This window comes from Perognathus longimembris, chromosome 17 (genome assembly GCF_023159225.1).
Source record: "Perognathus longimembris pacificus isolate PPM17 chromosome 17, ASM2315922v1, whole genome shotgun sequence".
Lineage (NCBI taxonomy): Eukaryota > Metazoa > Chordata > Mammalia > Rodentia > Heteromyidae > Perognathus > Perognathus longimembris.
This window is the reverse complement of record NC_063177.1, coordinates 33370424-33391079: the sequence shown is the minus strand read 5'-3', so window position 1 is coordinate 33391079 and position 20656 is coordinate 33370424. Positions and strand designations below refer to the sequence as shown.

Genomic DNA, 20656 nt, shown 5'->3' with positions numbered 1-20656 from the left:
TTCTTACCTTCAATTAACTGTGTGACTCAAGAGGAAGAGTGTTATCCTTGAACATAAAAGCTCAGGGACAGTGTCCAGGCCCTGAGTTCAAGCCCCAGCACACACACACACACACACACACACGAGTTTTTAATCACAAAAGGTAAAGAACCACAAAACTGATAAAGATAACAATCTGATTCACCTAGTTGTGCTATATGCTCAAAATGCAACAGTAAGAAAAAGAGTTATGTTGGTCACATTGGGCTTATATAAGTGCAGTGAGGAGGGTACATAGCAAATTGTAAAATTCAAAGAATGGAATGAGAATTCAAATCAGGGACTAGATAAGGAAGAAATGAAATCCCTGAAGGATATCATTTATACAGAGAGTGAAAAAAGCTGGGGATTGGCTATGAGCGAAGAATGGAAGGTCTAAACTAGAGGACTCAGCAATAGTAACGTGTTCAGTAATTGAGACAGGTTGTATTATTCTTAGAAAAGTCTCAAAGAACAGTCAAAAAAAGATGATGAACAGCACTTGAAATGCCAAATGAAGGGTCTCATAAATCATTGAAGAGGAATCTAGTAGGATGTTTGGAATTAATAGCTTGGGGTTCCAGGAAAAGACATGGGGTAGAGAGAAAAATTAATCTATCGGGCTGGGAATATGGCCTAGTGGCAAGAGTGCTTGCCTTCTACACATGAAGCTCAGGGTTCGATTCCCCAGCACCACATATATGGAAAACGGCCAGAAGTGGCGCTGTGGCTCAAGTGGCAGAGTGCTTGCTGGCCTTGAGCGGGAAGAAGCCAGGGAAGGAAGGTGCTCAAGCCCTGAGTCCAAGGCCCAGGACTGGCCAAAAAAAAAAAAAAAAAAAAAAAAGGAAAGAAAAGAAAAGAAAAATTAATCTGTCACCTGTAATCCTAGCTACTCAGGCAGCTGAGGAGTGAGGATCCCAGTTCACAAGCTAGCCTGAGCAGGAAAGGCTATGAGACAAACTACCAAAAAGCTGGGAATAATTAACTTAGTTGGTAGAGCACTAGCCTGAGCACAAAGGTGCAGGGACAGCACAGAGGTAACAGGACCCGCATGCACGCACGCACGCACACGTATACACACACACTCATAAAAAAGACAGTATCAGAGCGTGTTCGAGGAAGTTCATCCTGTTAAGGTGAACAGTCAGAAGAGGAAAAGATACAGGTTAAAACTGATATCACAGAAACCTGTAAGGAAGAGTTAAAAAACAATTGCTCTTGAGAGGTCACATAAAATAACTGAGAAGGAATCACTGGATATAGCAAAGTAGAAGGCTATTTCAGGCATAATGAGTACAGTGCAGAATGCTAAATGGCACTGAGATGAAGAGTAAGTAGAAGTGGAGAAGTCCTGCTAGTTAAACTACCCATATCTTCAAGAAGTTTTTGTTCACTGGTGTATATTGCTAATATCTAGAACGATGAAGACATCTCATCAATGTTGTAACTGTAAAAGTATAACCACAGGAGAATAATGAATAAGTGGTAGGCAGTGGTGACAGGAAGACAGTATGTGTATTTTTAAAATAGGACAAGTCCTGGATATATTTAAATGATGGGAAGAAATTAGTAAAGACAATGTAGTTGAAAATAAGTAATAATGAGAAATAAAGCTTCAGAAATTAAATATATGACCCCATATGACTTCCAGATTCTAGAGGGTAATCATGGAATGAGTGATTTTAGAGTTGAAGAAAAGAGCCATTGAAGGGATGAGATCAGTCAAGATAAAAGTCAAACTGTTTGAAGTTCTCTTAAACTATGAAAATCAGAAATAATCTACATAAAGTCCACGTATAATGATTAAAATAAATTTAAGCAAGGTACCAGAGTCTTATGAATATAATCCTAGCTCCTCAGGAAGCTGAGATCTGATGACTGCAGTTCAAATCCAGTCTGAGTAGCAAAGTTTGTGAGATTCTCAGCTCCAATTAAACACCAAAAAGCTGGAAGTGGAGTTGTGACTCAAGTGGTAGAGCAGGAAAGCTAAGGAACAGCACCTAGGCCCTGAGTTCAAATCCTAGGACTAGTAAAAAATTGAATAAAAATAAATAAGTAAATGAATTTAGTCCCCAAACAACAGAAGAATTTTATAGTAACAGATTATCTAGAGAAATGCTAAATGAATTAAAGAATTGGTACCTATATGTGAATCCAAGGTCAACTAAAGAACATTAGGGAGAATTTTTGTTAGTTTAATTACATCCGAATGAATGAGAATTACTCTCAATGTTACCACTAAACTACACAGAGCCAAGGAACAAACATGACCAAAAGTACTAGTGTAGGCATGTCATTAATCTTAACATATTAATACATTCAAATCTGAAATGTTCTAAACGTAATAAACTATTATCTGCAATGCAGAAAATAGTTTGCAGATAATAGTTTATGGGCTTTCATCTTCATGGAAAAAAAGTCCTAAGGATTTTGATTTTAATCTACTTGTTACTGTTAATCTTCTGACTTTTGGAAAATATTTAAGTAAATGACAACAATTCTTTCTCTTTTTTTGGTAGTACTAAGGATTGAATTCATGTCCTTTCTACTACTTGAGACAGTTACTCATTCTAATCACAAGTACTTCAAAGTGCCAAGAGGCTTAATCTTTACAGGAAAAGAAGTATTGTGCCACCAATGTCAAAAACTCTTATCACTTAACTACTGGGCAATACTATATTCAAATTATATTCAAAAGAAATTAAAAATGAAGGAAATGGCAGGCAAAGTATATTGACTCTGATGGGCGATACAACCCCACGCATTTGTCAAAACTCAAAAATGTATGCACACAAAAAAGTTAATTTTACTGTCTTAATTTGAATATTAATTTTTCATTTAAAAATGTTTTTAATTCCTTTTGCTAACATTTTTGCATCTGAACCTCAATTTTCCAGGGACTCAGTTTCTTAAGTCAATCAAATTTTAAAAGGAATTTTTCATGTGTAAATAAAGCCTAATATGCAAATTTAAATGTAAAAATGGAGTATTTCTCAAAATTTCATCTTCTGAGTCTTCCTTGAGAAATACAGTTCCAATGTTTTACTAAAACTAAGTTGTAATATTTTTATATACTTCCAAATAGTAGGAGTCTTTTTATGTTTAGGAATAAGTGTACATACTTTCAAATCTTTCTTGGTAGAAACATGTAGGGGATTTTGTTATTGCTTTCTTTTTTAATTTAAAGTAGAATCTTACTATGTAGCCCATGCTGGCCTTCTAGCTTTATGCTCATGATCCTCCTGTCTTGTCTTAGTCTTGAGTGTGGGGATTACAGCCATATGCTACAACTTGTGGAATTTATGGAAAAAGAAGAAAAGTCACAATACCAAGAATATATCTGATGATAAATATATTTAATATGACTTAATATAAACAATATCATACCACACTACATTCACAAGGATGGACAATTAGAACCTTTTGAGAACAGTATAGTGTGTATTATAATTACATGAATACAAATATTTTTATAACCTATTGTTTTTTTTCTGGTGTGTGTATGGAGGGGGGTGTTTACTGGAGTTTGACCTAGGGCCTCAGACATGCTAAGCAAGTGCTCTACTATTTGAATCATGACCTCAACTCTCAAAAGCTTAAAATTCTAATTCATTTTTTAGTTTTTACACGTTCTTTCTTTACCTTCTTTTTTTTTTTAGTTTTTTTAAAATTTTATTTATTTATTTATTTATTTATTTATTTATTTATTTATTTATTTATTTATTTTTGGCCAGTCCTGGGCTTGGACTCAGGGCCTGAGCACTGTCCCTGGCTCCCTGGCTTCTTTTGCTCAAGGCTAGCACTCTGCCACTTGAGCCACAGCGCCACTTCTGGCCGTTTTTTTTTTTTTTTTTTTTCCTATATATGTGGTGCTGGGGAATCAAACCCAGGGCTTCAGGTATAGGAGGCAAGCACTGTTGCTACTAGGCCATATTCCCAGCCCTCTTTACCTTCTTTTACAGTGCAGAATTTGAGGTCTCAAGGTCTCAAGTTTGTTAGAAAGGTACTATACCAATGAGTCTTGACCTTTACCAGGTCTTAAGCAAGCTACATGAAAAGTAAGTCATGTCAGGTTATAGTGGCACATAGAATTATTCCTAAGTACTCAGAATGCTGGGATCAAGAGAGTGGAGGCTTGAAAATCTGTGAGATTCTATATCCAAAATAAATGACAGGGGCTGGGCTGGGAATATGGCCTAGTGGCAAGAGTGCTCACCTCGTACACATGAAGCCCTGGGTTCGATTCCCCGGCACCACATATATAGAAAATTGCCAGAAGTGGCGCTGTGGCTCAAGTGGCAGAGTGCTATCCTTGAGCAAAAAGAAGCCAGACATGGTGCTCAGGCCCTGAGTCCAAACCCAGCACTGGCAAAAATAAAAAATAAAAATAAATAAATGACAGGGGCTGGGAATAAAATAAAAATAAATAAATGACAGGGGCTAGGGGTAAAGTGCTCATCTCATATACATGAAGCCCTGAGTTCGATTCCTCAGCACCATATATATATAGAAAAAGCCAGAAGTGGCACTGTGGCTCAAGTGGCACAGTGCTTGCCTTGAGCAAAAAGAGCCAGGGACAGTGCTCAGGCCCTGAGTTCAAGCCCCAGGACTGGCAACAAAAACAAAACCAAACAAAATAAATGACAAAAAGCAGGACTCCCTTTCAAGAGGGAGCGTACCAGGTTAGCAAGGTCAAGGCCTGAGTTCAACCCCAATACTTCCACAAAAAAACAAACCAATAAACACAACATGTGAAACCTAATGCATGTGGTAAGGCTTGGTTGCTCATGCTACTCAGGCGGCTGAAATTGTGATGATCATGGTCTGAGGCCAGCCCAGGCAGTAATGGTGGGAAGTAAAAATAGGAGGATTGAGGTGTACAGTAACCTGAGCAAAAAGCAAGACTCTACCTCAAAAGCAAGATTCTAGGCTATATGCAACTACGAAAGCAAAAAAGGTGAAGGCATGACTCAAGTAGTAAAGGGCCTGCCTAGCAAGTATGAGGCCCTAAGTTCAAATCTAAGTACTGAAAATATCCTCAGAACAGATAAAAGAAAATCTAATTCACATGAGCTAGAATCACATAACTTTTGATGAAAGGAACCTTAAGGATTACTTAGAGCAGGATTGATAAGCACTTCCTTTAATGGGCAGGATAACAAATATTGGGCCTTATCATCTCTGCTGTAAAGTACTCAACTCTGTTGTTGGGTCAAAGTAATAATAGAGAGGATGTCAAAAAATGAGGAGGCTGTGTTTCAATTAAATTTACTGCCACACAAAGGGAATCACTGGATTTGGTTTGTGAGGCACAGTTTGTGAGGCACAGTTTGGCTGGAGCCTGTTCAGTTACCTCAGTGACAAAAAAAAAACAACTATAGGCCAGAAAGGCTAAAATATTTGGCAAACATCATCAGATAAATTTATAGAGAAAAGGTAAAATAGAGTGTTCTTTATTTTTTTTTTGAAGGGATGTGTGTGTGCGAGGTGGTGGGGGGTGGGGGGAACAGGGATGGACTAGGTTGAATCTGTACCTTTGAACTATACCGCCACAAACTTTAAAATGATTGTATGTAATATAAAAAGCAAAACATAATACTATAAGGTAAAACAAAAGGTGAAAACAAGAACTATAAAGTGCTATAACTGGTTATTTTATCATCAATAGAATTCCATAAGACATATTTAAGCTAGGACTATCAATCTTACATCTCTGTCTGTCTGTCTCTCTCTCACACACACACACCATGTTCCATATGTGTTAATATACCCTCAGAATATAGCATAAGTTGAATAAATTGTATTACATGAATTCAAAATACTAATCAGAATGTATTTATAGCATATCCACATGTGAAGATGCTTTCATTTTAGAACTTTTAAGATCTCAGTAATTTCCTAAAAGTGCAATAACTCTAGCAAAAGGCAGATGGAAACATTCTGAAGGAAATCATGGAAGAAATTTCTTTTAAAAATAGTATGATATTTCTTCAGATAAGCTGCCGTACCTAGTAAATCTGCTCCTTCATCTACATCTCCAATGAGGCCTGAGCCAGCTGAAGACAGTTCTTCAAAGAGAGATTCTGTATTGCGATCAAAAGCTTTATTCTCTATGCCTTTCGTGGGTGTGCTGTGTAACAAAACGACAAGACAAATACAGCAAATTAGACTTTTTGATTGTATTTTTTATGCAACAAGCCAAGAAACATTTCTAATTTGTAATTTTCATTTACAATACAATATCAGTTTAAAAAGACTTCTCAAAGATTCCCTAAGAAATTCCCATAAAACTGTAAAGACCATTTTCTTAATCCCAGCATGTTTTTCTGCAGGATCCCAGCAAATACAAACAATAATTGAAGCTATCTGACTTCATACCAGGCACGAGTATGGGTCTTATTCATTATTACTTTATCCTCACAAATGCACCACAAAACAGGTGTTATGATTCCCCCAACTTTATAGATAATAAACTAAAGAGCTTAAGGTACTTGCTAAGATCACTCAGGAAAAAGAGTGAAAGAAGTGGATTCAAGCCCAGGCATTTTGGTTTCAGAACTGACGACCTTGACTACCATGTTTTACGTGGACTAGAATAAATTGGCATAACTCTTGAAAATTCTTCTTTAAAGACAATTTAATAGTATCTATTAATTGTCCCAAGAATGTGGCTTAGTGGTAGAGTGCTCGCCTAGCATGCACAAAGTCCTGGGTTTGATTCCTCAGCACCATATAAACAGAAAAAGCTGGAAGTAGCACTGTTTTTCGAGGTAGAGTGCTAGCTAGCCTTAAGCAAACAGAAGCGGGGGGGGGGGGGGGGGGGAGGAGGGGTGCTCAGGACCTGAGTCCAAGCCCCAGGACTGGCAAAAAACAAAAACACAAAAAAACCCTTCCACAAAAAAGCAATTATGTGGGGCTGGGGATATAGCCTAGTGGCAAGAGTGCCTGCCTCGGATACACGAGGCCCTAGGTTCGATTCCCCAGCACCACATATACAGAAAACGGCCAGAAGCGGCGCTGTGGCTCAAGTGGCAGAGTGCTAGCCTTGAGCAGGAAGAAGCCAGGGACAGTGCTCAGGCCCTGAGTTCAAGGCCCAGGACTGGCCAAAAAAAAAAAAAAAAAGCAATTATGTGGAAGGGGCACTGTAGTTCAAAGTGGTAGAGCAAAAGACACCACCACCAACAAAAAAAGACCATTATGTTTGTAAAAGATGGCTAGGGCTGAGTATATATAGCAGGAAATGAATTAAATGATCCAGGTATAGTAACAGGAGATCAACGATATCAGTTATGGATTAACTTAAAGGTCAAAACATTTTAACTGTATGATTAAAATCTAATTTTATAGACTGTGGGGACCCACTATACACAATAACGTATGTGCTTTGTGTGTGTGTGTGTATAGATCTATCTCTCTATCTAAATATCTATTTGTTTATCTATCTATCTTTAATTCCTTTCCACAGAGGTATACAGATGAGTAGAGAAAAATACATGTTTTTGCCGTAATGTTATTATTATTTTTTGTGTGTGTTGGTTATGGGGCTTGAACACAGGGCCTGGGCATTGCCCTTGAGCTCTTTTACTCAAGATTGGCACTCTACCACTTTGAGCCACAGCTCCACTTCTGGGTTTTGAGTGGTTAATTGGAGTTAAGAGTCTCTTGGACTTTCCTGCCTGGGCTGGCTTTGAACCACAATCCCTAGATATCAAGAAATCTCAGATCTTAAGAATGCAGAGTATCTACCAATGAATAAGTAACAGGTCATAGAACACTAAAGAAAAGACAAATTTAGCCTCTAAAGTTTTGACTAACTGCATAAAAACATGAAATTGGTAAAAAGGAAATGTAATTTTATTACAGCCTGTGTTGTCAAACTGTGATTAATGCTTATACAGTATAGTAATTTAATTAATAAATAATGTAACAATGATTGAGATATAATTAAATAGGGAAGATTAAAAGATGGATGAAGCTGGGTTCTATTTCCAGAACTGCCCTTAGAAAAGCATCTGCGAAAGCCAGGCGTCCATGGCTCACACCAGTAATTCTAGCTACTCAGGAGGCTGAGATCTGAGCATTGCAGCATTTGGTAGTCATTATTAATTATCTAAAAGGTAACAATCTATGGAAGAATTTAATAGCTCCTGTCTGACACTCTTGAACATCAACAAATTTCAAGTAACTCTAATTAAGATGGTATTTATTTATTCTCCTGCTCTTAAACGGTCTTTCCATACCAAAGAAACCAGAACAAACAAACAAAAAAACCCAAAGCTATTTATTTTGGGGGAAGGAGTACTAGCAATTGACTCAAGGGCCTCTTGCTTGCTAGGCAGATACTCTACCACTTGAGCACATCTCTAGTCCCCATTTTTTGGTGGTTATTCTCAAGGTAAGGTCTCACTTTATGTAGCCTGGCCGAGAGCTGTGATCATCCTACATGAGCTTCCCTGTGCCACTGGAATGATGCGTACTACTCTCCCCAGGCACTGAATTGTCCTCATAGCTGTGATAATAAGAGTGCACTACCCATGCCCAGCCATTGGTAGTGATGGAGTATCCCCAACACTTTATGCCTGGCCATTGAACCACAGTCCCCCACTGGTCTCCACCTTCCAAGTAGCTTGGTTACAGGCTTGAGCCACTACTATTAGATTTATTTCTTAGAATAATTAGATCCTTACAGTTCCGAAGGAGTTTATTACATTCTTTCCTGATCCAGGGGAAGGAGCAAGATTTGCTCAAATTGTTACTCCCCTCACTCCTGTTTCCTCAAATTACTCTTGGCCCTCTTTTCCTTCATTTGCTATTTTGAGCATGTCCCCTCCAAAGTTAGGTAGTGCTAATATGATATCATTAAGAGGGCTTCTTGGGCTGGGAATGTGGCGCATGAAGCCCTGGGTTCGATTCCTCAGTACCACATAAACAGAAAAGGACAGAAGTGGTGCTGTGGCTCAAGTGGTAGAATGATAGTCTTGAGCCAAAGAAGCTCAGGGACAGTGCCCAAGCCCTGAGTTCAAGCTCCAGGACTGGCCAAAAAAAAAAAAAAAGAGAGAGAGAGAGAGGGTTTCTCAGTATAGGATGAAGACCATTATAAGAGACTTCAGGTCTAGGAGCCATTGGCTCACACCTATAACCCTAGCACTAAGGGGGCTGAAATCTGTGGATTACAGTCGAAGCTCTAGCCAGGCAGGAAAGTCCATGAGACTGATTTCCAATTAACCACCAGAAAAACAAGAAATGGAGCTGTGACTCAAAGTAGTACAGTGCTATCCTTGAGCAAAAGCGCTCAGAGAGGACTCCCTGGTTTATATAGAGAAACTCTCAAAAAATAAAAAAAGAAAGGAAAGGAAGAAGGAAGGGAGGGAGGGAGGGAGGGAGGGAGGGAGGGAGGGAGGGAGGGAGGGAGGGAGGGAGGAAGAATAAATTACACTTGAGAATTTTTATATGACAGTATAAAAGAACTAATAGAATGTATATACCATTAATTAAAAGATAGTACACTCTGTATTTAAAAACGTGTGGATTGTGTTATACATAAACCCTATTTCAACCCAGTAGATTAAAACATATTGCATAAACAAACAAACAAAAAAGAGCTCAGAGACAGTGCCCAGGCCATGAGTTCAAGCCCCACAACTGACCAAAAGAAGAAAAAAGAAACTTCATACAGCACTACTATCTTGTCCTTTTGCCTTTGCTCTTTGGAAACAAAGAAAAGCTATCACTAAACAACCAACAAACCAGAGCCTTGATTCTCAACTTTCTAGCCTCCAGAACAGTGAGGAAATAAATTTGTTCTTTATAAATAATTCAGTCTCAGGTATTGTTACAGCAGTATAAATAAGATACCACCTTTCCATATGTTCCTAAATGCTGCAAGGATAATTTCCCCCAAAATTTAAACTATAAACAATGTTCAGTTTCAAAAACAAAAATTAGAAGTCTAAGGGATGGAAGTATGGCTCAGTAATAGAGCGCCTCTGCCTAGCAAGCATGAGGCCATTCGCTCGCCTCTGCAAAAAAAGAAAGAAAGACAGACAGCAAGAAAGAAAAGAAAGGAACAATAATGCCAACATTTCTTTAGGAAGACATAATAATCAATTGATCTTGTTGCCAGGCACTAATGGCTCATGCCTGTCATCCTAGTTACTCAGGAGGCTGAAATATGAGTATCGTAGTTCAAAGCCACCCTGGGCAGAAAAGTCCCCATATATATAGACTCTAACCTCTAGTTAACCACCAAAAACTGGAAGTGGCACTGTAGCTCAAAGTAGTAGAGCAATAACCTTGAGTGAAAGAGCTCAGGGACAGTACCTAAGCCCTAAGTTCAAGCCCTGCAACTGATTTTTTTTAAAAAGCCAGAAGTAGAGCTGTGGTTCAAGTGATAGAACTCTAGTCTTGAGCAAAAAAGCTCAGGGACAATATTTAGTTCAAGCCCCAGGACTGGCACATGGATACAAATACAAACACACACACACACACACACAATCTTGAAAGAATTATATTGTTGGTCAGACTATAGTGCTCACTAGAGAAAAGGAAAGAGAAAATGTTTTAATCTTGTATTTTCAGTACCTTGAACCTTTATATCCACTAAGATCTTTGTCCATATCCAATTCAGGAGTGGATTCAATGATTGCTTGAACTTCTGATTTCTCTTCATTTTCAGCAGAGCCTAAGAATAGAATATAGTGAAATAATAAATACACATATACATATATATATACGTATATATGTATATATACATATACATATATATACACGTATATATGTATATATATACATATACATAAAACACAGTGTCCTATTATGAAAATCCTGCTGCCTTTATTGTTTTAAATATACCAATTCAATATTTTTAAAATGTAAATGGTAGACAATGACAACATGCAGTTATAATGGTTAAATACAGAAACTAGAAACCAAAACCAAAATAATTCCCCTTGTATTTCTTGGGAAACACAATGTATCCAAGGCACTGTTTTCATTCCCATTTAAAGGGAGGTACTAGACATGGTCACACACAAATGTCTGTAGTCCTAGCTACTTGGGAGGCTGAGTCAGAATAGCCCAAGAGTTTCAGGCCACTCTGGATAACAATGAGACCCTGTCTCAAGCAAGCAAACAAAACAATTAAGGGGGTGGAATATGTAAGACTAATCTATTAAGATAGAGGACAGGAAAGGGTTTTCCTTTCACTATTTAGGATTTCTTAACCTCCCAGACCCCAGCTTTTTTCTCTCCAAAAATTAGATATAAATATTACTTTTTTAAGTTTACTTATAACTAAACAATTTATTGATGTCTTCATTATACATCTAAAGCACATATCATGATGGTTTACTGAATACTTTGCTAATTTAAAAAAAGTAGGGTTACTTACCTGTCGATACATTCCTAGTTTCTTGGGCTACTTGCACTTCAATGTGCTTGCTTACATCTGATTTATTTGGTGTATCTGTGCCCTTTACAAGTCCTTCATTATCTTCTTTTAAGGGAGTATCAGGAGGGATTGCAGATACATCTGAATTGGCTATTGATGCTGGTGTGGTAGCTTTAGATCCACTTTGGCTAACATCAGAGAGTTCATCCTACAAATAAAAACAATTGAGAAGCAAGTTTTAACTAAATGATTTATTCTAAAACAATTTAAAAATGAGTAAGACAAATGAACCTGCCCGAAGAAAGTTCTATTTTTTTACCCAAGTCAATAAAGAGTAACTGATTTGGAAATATGTCATTAAATCATGTATTTCCCAAACAAACGAGATTTTTTAAAACAGAAAATTTGAAAATAATACTTTGGAACTTTTAGCTACAAAATTACACATTAATGTCAACAACAGTTTATAATGGAAGCTGTAACACTTCACAGATATCAAATGACTGTAAAGTATTACAGCTGCCATTATAAAGCAGTTAGAACATGCTCTAAAATAGCAGTGGAATAAACCTGATTCTACATCCCACTAAAGTTCTGTAGTTTTAAAACATCTTATATCATATCATTTGAAGTGTGTAAAAAGGGGGGGGGGACTTTGGAATGTGACTTAGTGGTAGAGTGCCTGCCTAGCATGCATGAAGCCCTGGTTAGATTCCTCAGTATCACATACACAGAAAAAGTCAGGAAGCAGCTCTGTGGCTCAAGTGGTAGAGTGCTAGCCTTGAGCAAAAGGAGCTCAGGGGCAGTGCCCAAGCCCTGAGTTCAAGCATTATAACAAGCAACTCAGGGAATAACTATTTATTCAAGAGATTCATCACAGATAAAAACTATACAACATTGGTATTTTTCTGGAAAAGAATGCAGTTTTTATCAAATTTTTTCAAAGGGGGTTGTGATTCCAAAATAATCTTTTAAAACTATCCATAAATGAAATATAACCTTTAAGGCAAATTGTGAAAATCTACAGAAAAGGGAATCTAACGTAAAGGTTTTATCTAGAACAATGTACCCAACGATATAGTCCCATCTACTTGCAAAGTTAAGGCAGGAGATTCACCTGAGCCCAGGTGATTGAAGCCAAACTGGGCAGCAACACAGTATATCTACCCTGTTTCTATTGTTTGTCCAAGATGGAGCAGGAACTCAGTGACTGTGTGCTGTCCCTGAGCGTTTTCCCCCAACACTAGCATTCTACCATTTTGAGCCACAGCTCCATCTTCCAGTTTTCTGGTGGTTAACTGGAGATGAGAATCTCAAGGACTTTGCTGTTCTGGCTGGCTTTGGAACCACAATACTTAGATCTTAGTCTCCTGAGTACCTCAGCTAGGATTACAGGTTTGAGCCACCAGCCCCAGCTTATCTTATTTCCTTTTAAATGAGAAATATAAAGTCAAAGAATGTAAATGGCACACCCTAAAATTGTGGAGTTGCTCTTGATTTTAGGGCTGAGGGCATGATTCAGTGACAGCACACCTACCTAGCAAGTACAGGATAAGTTCAAGATCTAATACTGGGGGAAAGGAAAATATTCTATGGCTAAGGATCTAACTCAATGGTGAAACAGTAGCCTAGCAGCATGAACATTGCTCTAGGATCAATCCCCAGCACCACTTAATAATAAGAGTTAAAACAGATCCCAAATAGAATCTGGTCGGCTCCATTGGGTGTGCTTGAGCTCTAACACTAGGATATAAATCCATGTGTTTACTGAAGACTTTCATTCCAGTAAATGGTTGGCATTTATTCAACTTTCAACCATTTATACTTTACTTGTCCACTCCACTAACTGCCCAGCTACTACTTATTTCCCATCATAATTTAAGAAATGTATTTATCTATCACAGACAATAATAATCCATTTATCCAAAGTGAATCTCCTTTGAGATTCTGGATCAAAAGAAAAGTACGAATATATGTATCTTGGAGCCATGGCTCATGTGGTAGAGCACCAGCCAATGAGCAATACTGAGTTCAAGTCCCCATTTCAGACCAAAAAACAAAACAAAACAAAAAAAACACAAAAAGCGGGGCTGGGGATATGGCCTAGTGGCAAGAGAGCTTGCCTCGTATACATGAGGCCCTGGGTTCGATTCCCCAGCACCACATATACAGAAAACGGCCAGAAGTGGCGCTGTGGCTCAAGTGGCAGAGTGCTAGCCTTGAGCAAAAAGGAAGCCAGGGACAGTGCTCAGGCCCTGAGTCCAAGGCCCAGGACTGGCCAAAAAATAAAAAATAAAAACAAACAAACAAACAAAAAAAACACAAAAAGCCAGGTGCTGGTAGCTCACACCTATAATCTAGCTACTCAGAAGGCTGAGATCTGAGGATCGCAGGTTGAAGCCAGCCCAAGAAAGTGTGTGAGACTCTTATCTCTAATTACAGAAAAAGCTGGAAGTGGATCTGTGGCTCAAGTGGTAGAGTGCTAGCTGTGAGGAGGGGGAAAAAAGAGTTCAGTGACAGCACCCAGATCCTGAGTTCAAGCTACAGGGCTGGCAAAAAATAAAAACAATTAAAAAAATAATAATAAAGAGTTATCAGGCTGGGTGCTGGTGGCTCATGTCTGTAATTCTAACTACTCAGAAGGCTGAGATTTGAAGCCAACCCAGGCAGAAAAGTCCCCATGAGACTAGACTCTACCTCTAATAAGCTACTCAAAAACCGAAAGTGGCATTGTGGCTCACGTGGTAGAGTGCTAGAAGCACAAAGAGGCTCAGGGACAGCACTCAAGGCCCTAAATCCAAGCCCCACAACTGACAGAAAAAAAAGTCATCAATGATACAGGAAAATGCATTTTCTGTTAACTGAAAAGAGTATGTTCTTTTAAAGAAATAACCAAAGATGTACACATGCAACAGCAAAAAAAAAAAAAATGGAATCAAATTCATAGAGGCAAGGAGTGGAATGGTGGTTATCAGAAGGGAGAAAAGGGGAGTTAACCCACAAGAAGCATAAAGTTTTGCTTAAGGCAGATGAGCAAATTCCATAAATCTGTTGCACAATACCTATAGTAAATAAAAATGTATTGTAATGTATATCTCACGTTAAGTGTTCCTATCACAATAAAATAAAAAGAAATAGGGCTGGATGTAGCTTAGTGGCAAAGCAATTGTCTACCAAGTGCAACATCCTGGGTTCGATCCCCAGTACCAAAAATAAAAAGGCAAAAAAAAAAAGAAGAAGAAAAGTAGTTAAACAACAACAACAACAAAAAAAAAAAAACACCGAACAAAAAAATTAAGAAAATTAAAATCACAAACACGCCTGAGTTACTTAAAATAAGAAAATAAGTTAATTGGGGTTGGGAATGTGGCTTAGTGGTAGAGCCCTTCAATTCCTTAGCACTACATAAACAGGAAAAGTCAGAAGTGGTGCTGTGACTCAAGTGGTAGTGTTAGACTTGAGCAAAAGGAAGCCAGGGACAGTGCTTAGTCCCTGAATTCAAGCTCCAGGACTGGCAAAAAAAAAAAAAAAAGTTAATTATGGTAAATCTATACAACAAAATACTATGCAGAAATTAAAAATCATCCTGTAGGGCTGGGGCTATATACAGCTTGGTGATAGAGCATTTACTTTAGCTCAATTCTAAGCACAACAAAACATAAAGGGAAAGCAGGAGACAGTGAGGAGGAAATTGGAGGAGGGAAGGAAAGGAGAAGGGGAAGGGAAAAAATAAAGACCCACAGTAATGAGTACAACCATTTAAACAAACTAAAATAACTATCAATTAGAATATGAAACAATATAGTTCCAAAGTTTTTAAAAAGCATATCAATGACTAATGTTAGTAAATTTTTTCCTGTTTATTATACATTTTTTATTTTTTTCTATTTTTAACAGGTAAGTGCTTTTATTATAAGGGGAAAAATACACAAGTTCTGAACAACTGTGAATGAGTATAATTAGAAAAACATATCTTCCACTTTGAGATGAAGTTTTGTGTAAAAGAAATCATTCAAACCTATGAATTAGGACTATCTACACATCACTGAATCATGTTTAAGATAACTTTGATCATCTGCCATCTGAAGTGCAATACTAACCATAAGCTAATACAGTCATTACCTTCTTTCATAGGTCTCAAATCTGGAGGTCTCAAATAAATAAATGATCAAATAAATAATCAACTACTGCTTTTTCTTCCTCCTCCTCCTCCTCCTCCTTCTTTTTTTTTTCTTGCCATTCCTGGGCCTTGGACTCAAGGCCTCAGCACTGTCCCTGGCCTCTTTTTTTTTTTTTGCTAGCACTCTACCACTTGAGCCACAGCGCCACTTCTGGCTTTTTTCTATGTATGTGGTGCTGAGAATTGAACCCAGGGCTGCATGTTATGCGAGGCAAGCACTCTACCTACTATATTCCAGCCCCATCAGCTTCTCCTCCTCTCCCAAAAAAAACATAAAACTAGGGGCTGGGAATGTGGTCTAGTGGTAGAGTGCTTGCCTAGCATGCATGAAGCCCTGGGTTTGATTCTCAGTACCACATATAATTAAGTTGACCTCTCAGTAAACTGTAAGGACTTAAGGCATATGACAACCTCATTGTTGCCATTTCTAATAAAATTAATGATTCATAATTAAAAAACCATAAAACTATATTTCCTTGAGCTGCTGAGTAGCACTTCTTATATAAGTATTTGACAAAAAATCAACTTAATTGCTCACATTTACCTGCTGGAAATTGAGCAGAGAAACTGTCAGTAATGGTTATAGAACCAAAGAGGCCTAAAGTGCTCACAACTAAAAAAATAAAAGGAGTATTATTTTGCTTAATTTATCATTCTGGCTAATTCATATTTGTTATGATACACATGAATCCTCACTCTTATACTGGTTAGAATATACTACATATTAAAAGCTTATAAATCAATTAAGACAATGGATTCAACGGTACTATAGGATATCAAATGTGTCTATAATGAGAAACTGATGATGCCTTTGAAGTATATGATCCCATATACCTAAGTGGTTGTTTTCACCTTAAATTTCTTACTAATTAGAGTACATGTAACCACTTTGACAAATGTCCATTTTCCTACATTCACTTGTGGACCAGAAAATCAAAGATCCAGGAGAAAGGAAAAGGACTATGATGCCTCAGTATTCGAAGGTTTCGGTAAGGAAGTGATAAATTAAAATCTATTTAGAAGAAAATGTTGTTTTACATTTTCTCTAGATATCCAAATAACATGAGATTTATCTACCTGTAACTTACTTCCCTATTATACTGTTGCCATATAAAAACATACTCTTCAAAATAGCTCATGGTATAGGTTGTACTTCTGACAACTAGACCACCATGGAAGGAGAGCTGAAGAGGGAACAAAAATACACATTTTAGGGAGAGTTTTTTTTCCTTGAGGGTCCAGGTAATGGTGACATAAAGCTCTTAGGATGATGAGAAGTCCTTGCTATGGCATGTAGACACCGGCACAATATTCTTGTACTGTGCCTCTTATGGAGGAAATAATAAAACTCAGTTGCTAACTGCCTTTAACTGAAGACAGATAAGCCGGAATGCCAACTTGTTAAAGAAAAATTAAATGACTTTTCGTTAGCAATAAGTTCATAAGGTAATACATAAAAAATAGGAGAAACAATAGGACACAAGTTTCTGAGGAGTATGTCATTATGTCACTATGTCACTTTCCATTAGGTTTCTTTCTTTTTGTGCTTGTCCTGGGGCTTGAACTCAAGGCCTTGGTGCTGTCCCTGAGCTTCTTTTGCTCAACCCAGTGCTCTGCCACTTGAGCCACAGCTCCATTTGCAGCTTTTTTGGTGCTTAATTGGAGGCAAGAGTATCACAGACTTCCCACCCCCTGTTGGCTTTGAACTGCCATCCTCAGATCTCAGCCTCCTGGGTAGCTAGGATTACAAGCATAAGCCACCCATGTCTGGCCATCTGGCTTAAGACTGCAGATTCCTATTTACATCTTGTGAGAATTTCCAGGTCATCTGACTGACTGTGATGTTTTGGCTAATAATTTTGACAGAAATGCCATGTTATTTTGTAAAGACCAGGTTGTGTCCTATTCCAAGGTTATTCTATATGACAAAGAACAACTGCTTTTAGGTTGGGCTTTGCCCTAAGTGACTCTGTTTTATAAAACAGCACATTTGATCCATTTTGAGTGAAAATGCCCCGGCAGAATGACTCTACAACTATCAGTCCAGCACAAACCATGGAACAGACAGACAAGTAACTTAATTATGCAAATGAAAGTTTGCCACCTATGTACTCCAAACTATATCAGACTTTCAGGCACATCAAACCTGCATCAGAAAAACCACACTCACAACCTTATCCAACATACCAGATGCAGAAAGAATACAATGCCCTCACCTGGATTGTATAAAAGGAAGTGTACCTAACACAAGATTGGCAGACACCAATCTGTCATCAGACTATTCTGGTTCCTGAACTCTGAACCCCAAACTTCAAATCCTGTTCCCAGGGCTTCTGCTGGATCCCCCTGCTTCTTTTTTTTTTTTTTTTTTTTTTTTTTTTTTTTTTTGCCAGTCCTGGGCCTTGGACTCAGGGCCTGAGCACCTGCCCTGGCTTCTTCTTGCTCAAGGCTAGCACTCTGCCACTTGAGCCACAGCGCCACTTCTGGCCATTTTCTGTATATGTGGTGCTGGGGAATCGAACCCAGGGCCTCATGTATACGAGGCAAGCTCTCTTGCCACTAGGCCATATCCCCAGCACCCCCTGCTTGATTCTTGAACCACTGGAATTGGCATCTGACTGCACCCAATAATCTTAGAAGCAGTTCAATCTTTGAACCAACACTGAGTTTTGATATTACTAGGTCTGACTGGATCTAGCTACTTGCAGCGATTCCTGTTGATTCTGTATCAGATCGATGCCTTTACAAATCAGCCAGGCTTCTTTAGAGTTAGTTGTAGGATATACCCTACCATATATATTAACCATTTCTTAACACTATAAGCTCTATATAACTGTGAAGTGCAATGTGTAATCTAAGTTAATATCAATAATTACTATTGGAGTAAAAATCTTGTTTGCCAATTGGCCCACAGCTATCAAGCAACAACATTAGCATTGGGATATTCAATGCCAACAAAACTGATATAGCTCGTGAATTTGTTATTCAATAAATTCTGACACTGTGACCCAAGTGCATTTTATATTTTTTACATAATGTTCATCACATTATTCATTTGACTATCAAATTCTATTTACTGATATAAGTTATTAAAATATTTTCTTCAGCCAAAAGCAGGTGGCTCATGTTTTGTAATCCTAGTTAAGGAGGCTAAGATCTAGAGATCTTGTTTAGAAGCCAGGATAGGAAGACACATCACTCGTATCTTTAATTAACCAGTCAAAAGCTAGAACTGGTGGTATGGCTCAAGTGGCAGTGCCAACCATAAGTGAAAAAGCCAAATAAGAGCTGGAGGCACTGAGTTCAAGTCCAGTACCAGCACAACAAAAGATTTTTCTGGGGCTGGGAAGGTGGCCAAGTGGTAGAGTGCTTGCCTCATATACATGAAACCCTGGGTTCAATTCCTCAGCACCACATGTACAGAAAACGCCAGAAGTGGTGCTGTGGCTCAAGTGGTAGAGTGCTAGCCTTGAGCAAAAAGAAGCCAGGGACGGTGCTCTGGCTCGGAGTTCAAGCCCCAGGACTGAAAAAAAAAAAGTCTTCAACCACACATAGTGGCTTCATGCTTGCAATCTCAGCATTTAGGAAGCTGAGGCAGGAAGAATACAAGTTCTAAGCCTGCCTGGGATATCTAGCAAGACAATATCATCAAACAAAGCCCCTTCTTAACTTACAATGGGGCACTGTGGCACACATCTATCATCCTAGCTACTTGGGAGAATGATATTGGTAGGACTGAGCTTCCAGGCCTCTCCTGGCAGAAAAGCCTGGAGACTCTACCTCAAAAGGAGAGGCTGCGGGGCTGGGAATATGGCCTAGTGGCAAGAGTGCTTGCCTCCTATACAAGAAGCCCTGGGTTCGATTCCCCAGCACCACATATACAGAAAATGCCAGAAGTGGCGCTGTGGCTCAAGTGGCAGAGTGCTAGCCTTGAGCAAAAAGAAGCCAGGGACAGTGGTCCGGCCCAGAGCCCAAGGCCCAGGACTGGCCAAAAAAAAAAAAAGGAGAAGCTGGGCATGGTAATGTATACCTAAAATAGGTGGATTATGGCTCAGGCACACACTCAAGCAGGAAGTAAGACCCTATCTCAAAAATAACCAACAATGAAAAACAAAAACAAACCAAAGTAACAAAAAGGCTGAAAGTATGGCTGAGCAACACCTCTTCAGCAAATACGAAGTTCTGAGTTCAAACCCCAGTAGCACATAAAAGGCATAATTCAAAGATAATGTACAAATGGCCAATAAGCATATGGAAAAGATTCTTTTCGTTGTTGTTTTTACTGGCCATGGGGCTTGAACTCAGGGCCTGGGCAATGTCCCTGAGCTTTTTTGCTCAGGGATAGTGCTCTACCACTTTGAGCTATAGTGCCACTTCCTGAAAAGACTCTTAACCCATTAATTTTCTTAACAATTAATTAACCAATTCTTAACCATTAATTACCAGGAAAATACAAATAAGAAGCACAATGAAATAGCTTCTTACCCCACTAGGATAGCCACTATAAAAAAAAAAATCACAGTAACCATGTGAGCTAGGATGTTAGGAAATTAGAAGTCTTGCCCATTGTTAGTAGAAATATAAAATGATGTGATAGCCTGGAGAAATAGTATGGAGGCTCCTCCAAACTAAGTGAATAACTAAATAACTTACTAAATAAAGAATAAAACTATCCTGTTGCCCAGCAATTCCACCTCTGAGTATACATCCAAAAGAAGTGAAAATAGGGTCTCAGATTATCTGTATACACATGGCAGCACTATTCACAACAGTCATGAAATGGAAGCTATCTAGATATTCTTCAAGAGATGAATAGGTAAACAAAATGGTATATAAATATAATGGAAGGGCTGGGAATATGGCCTACTGGAATGAGTGTTTGCCTCATATACATGAAGCCCTGGGTTCGATTCCTCAGCACCACATATATAGAAAATGGCCAGAAGTGGTGCTGTGGATCAAGTGGCAGAGTGCTAGCCTTGAGCAAAAAGAAGCCAGGGACAGTGCTCAGGCCCTGAGTCCAAGGCCCAGGACTGGCCAAAAAAAGAAAAGAAAAAAATATATATATA

The 20656-nt window shown here is 38.5% G+C and overlaps 1 protein-coding gene across 7 annotated transcripts in view; it reads right to left on the bottom strand.

Annotated features, from left to right (window-relative positions):
* Positions 1-20656, bottom strand: part of Spag9 (sperm associated antigen 9) — a 117401-nt gene that overhangs the window by 34939 nt on the left and 61806 nt on the right. For all 7 annotated transcript variants that reach the window (XM_048366919.1, XM_048366920.1, XM_048366921.1 and 4 more), the window contains 3 exons: positions 11408-11615; positions 10600-10699; positions 6027-6148 (listed from right to left, as the gene is read on the bottom strand). In XM_048366919.1, coding sequence (XP_048222876.1) covers positions 6027-6148; positions 10600-10699; positions 11408-11615 — 430 coding nt within the window. The remainder of the gene's footprint in view (positions 1-6026; positions 6149-10599; positions 10700-11407; positions 11616-20656) is intronic.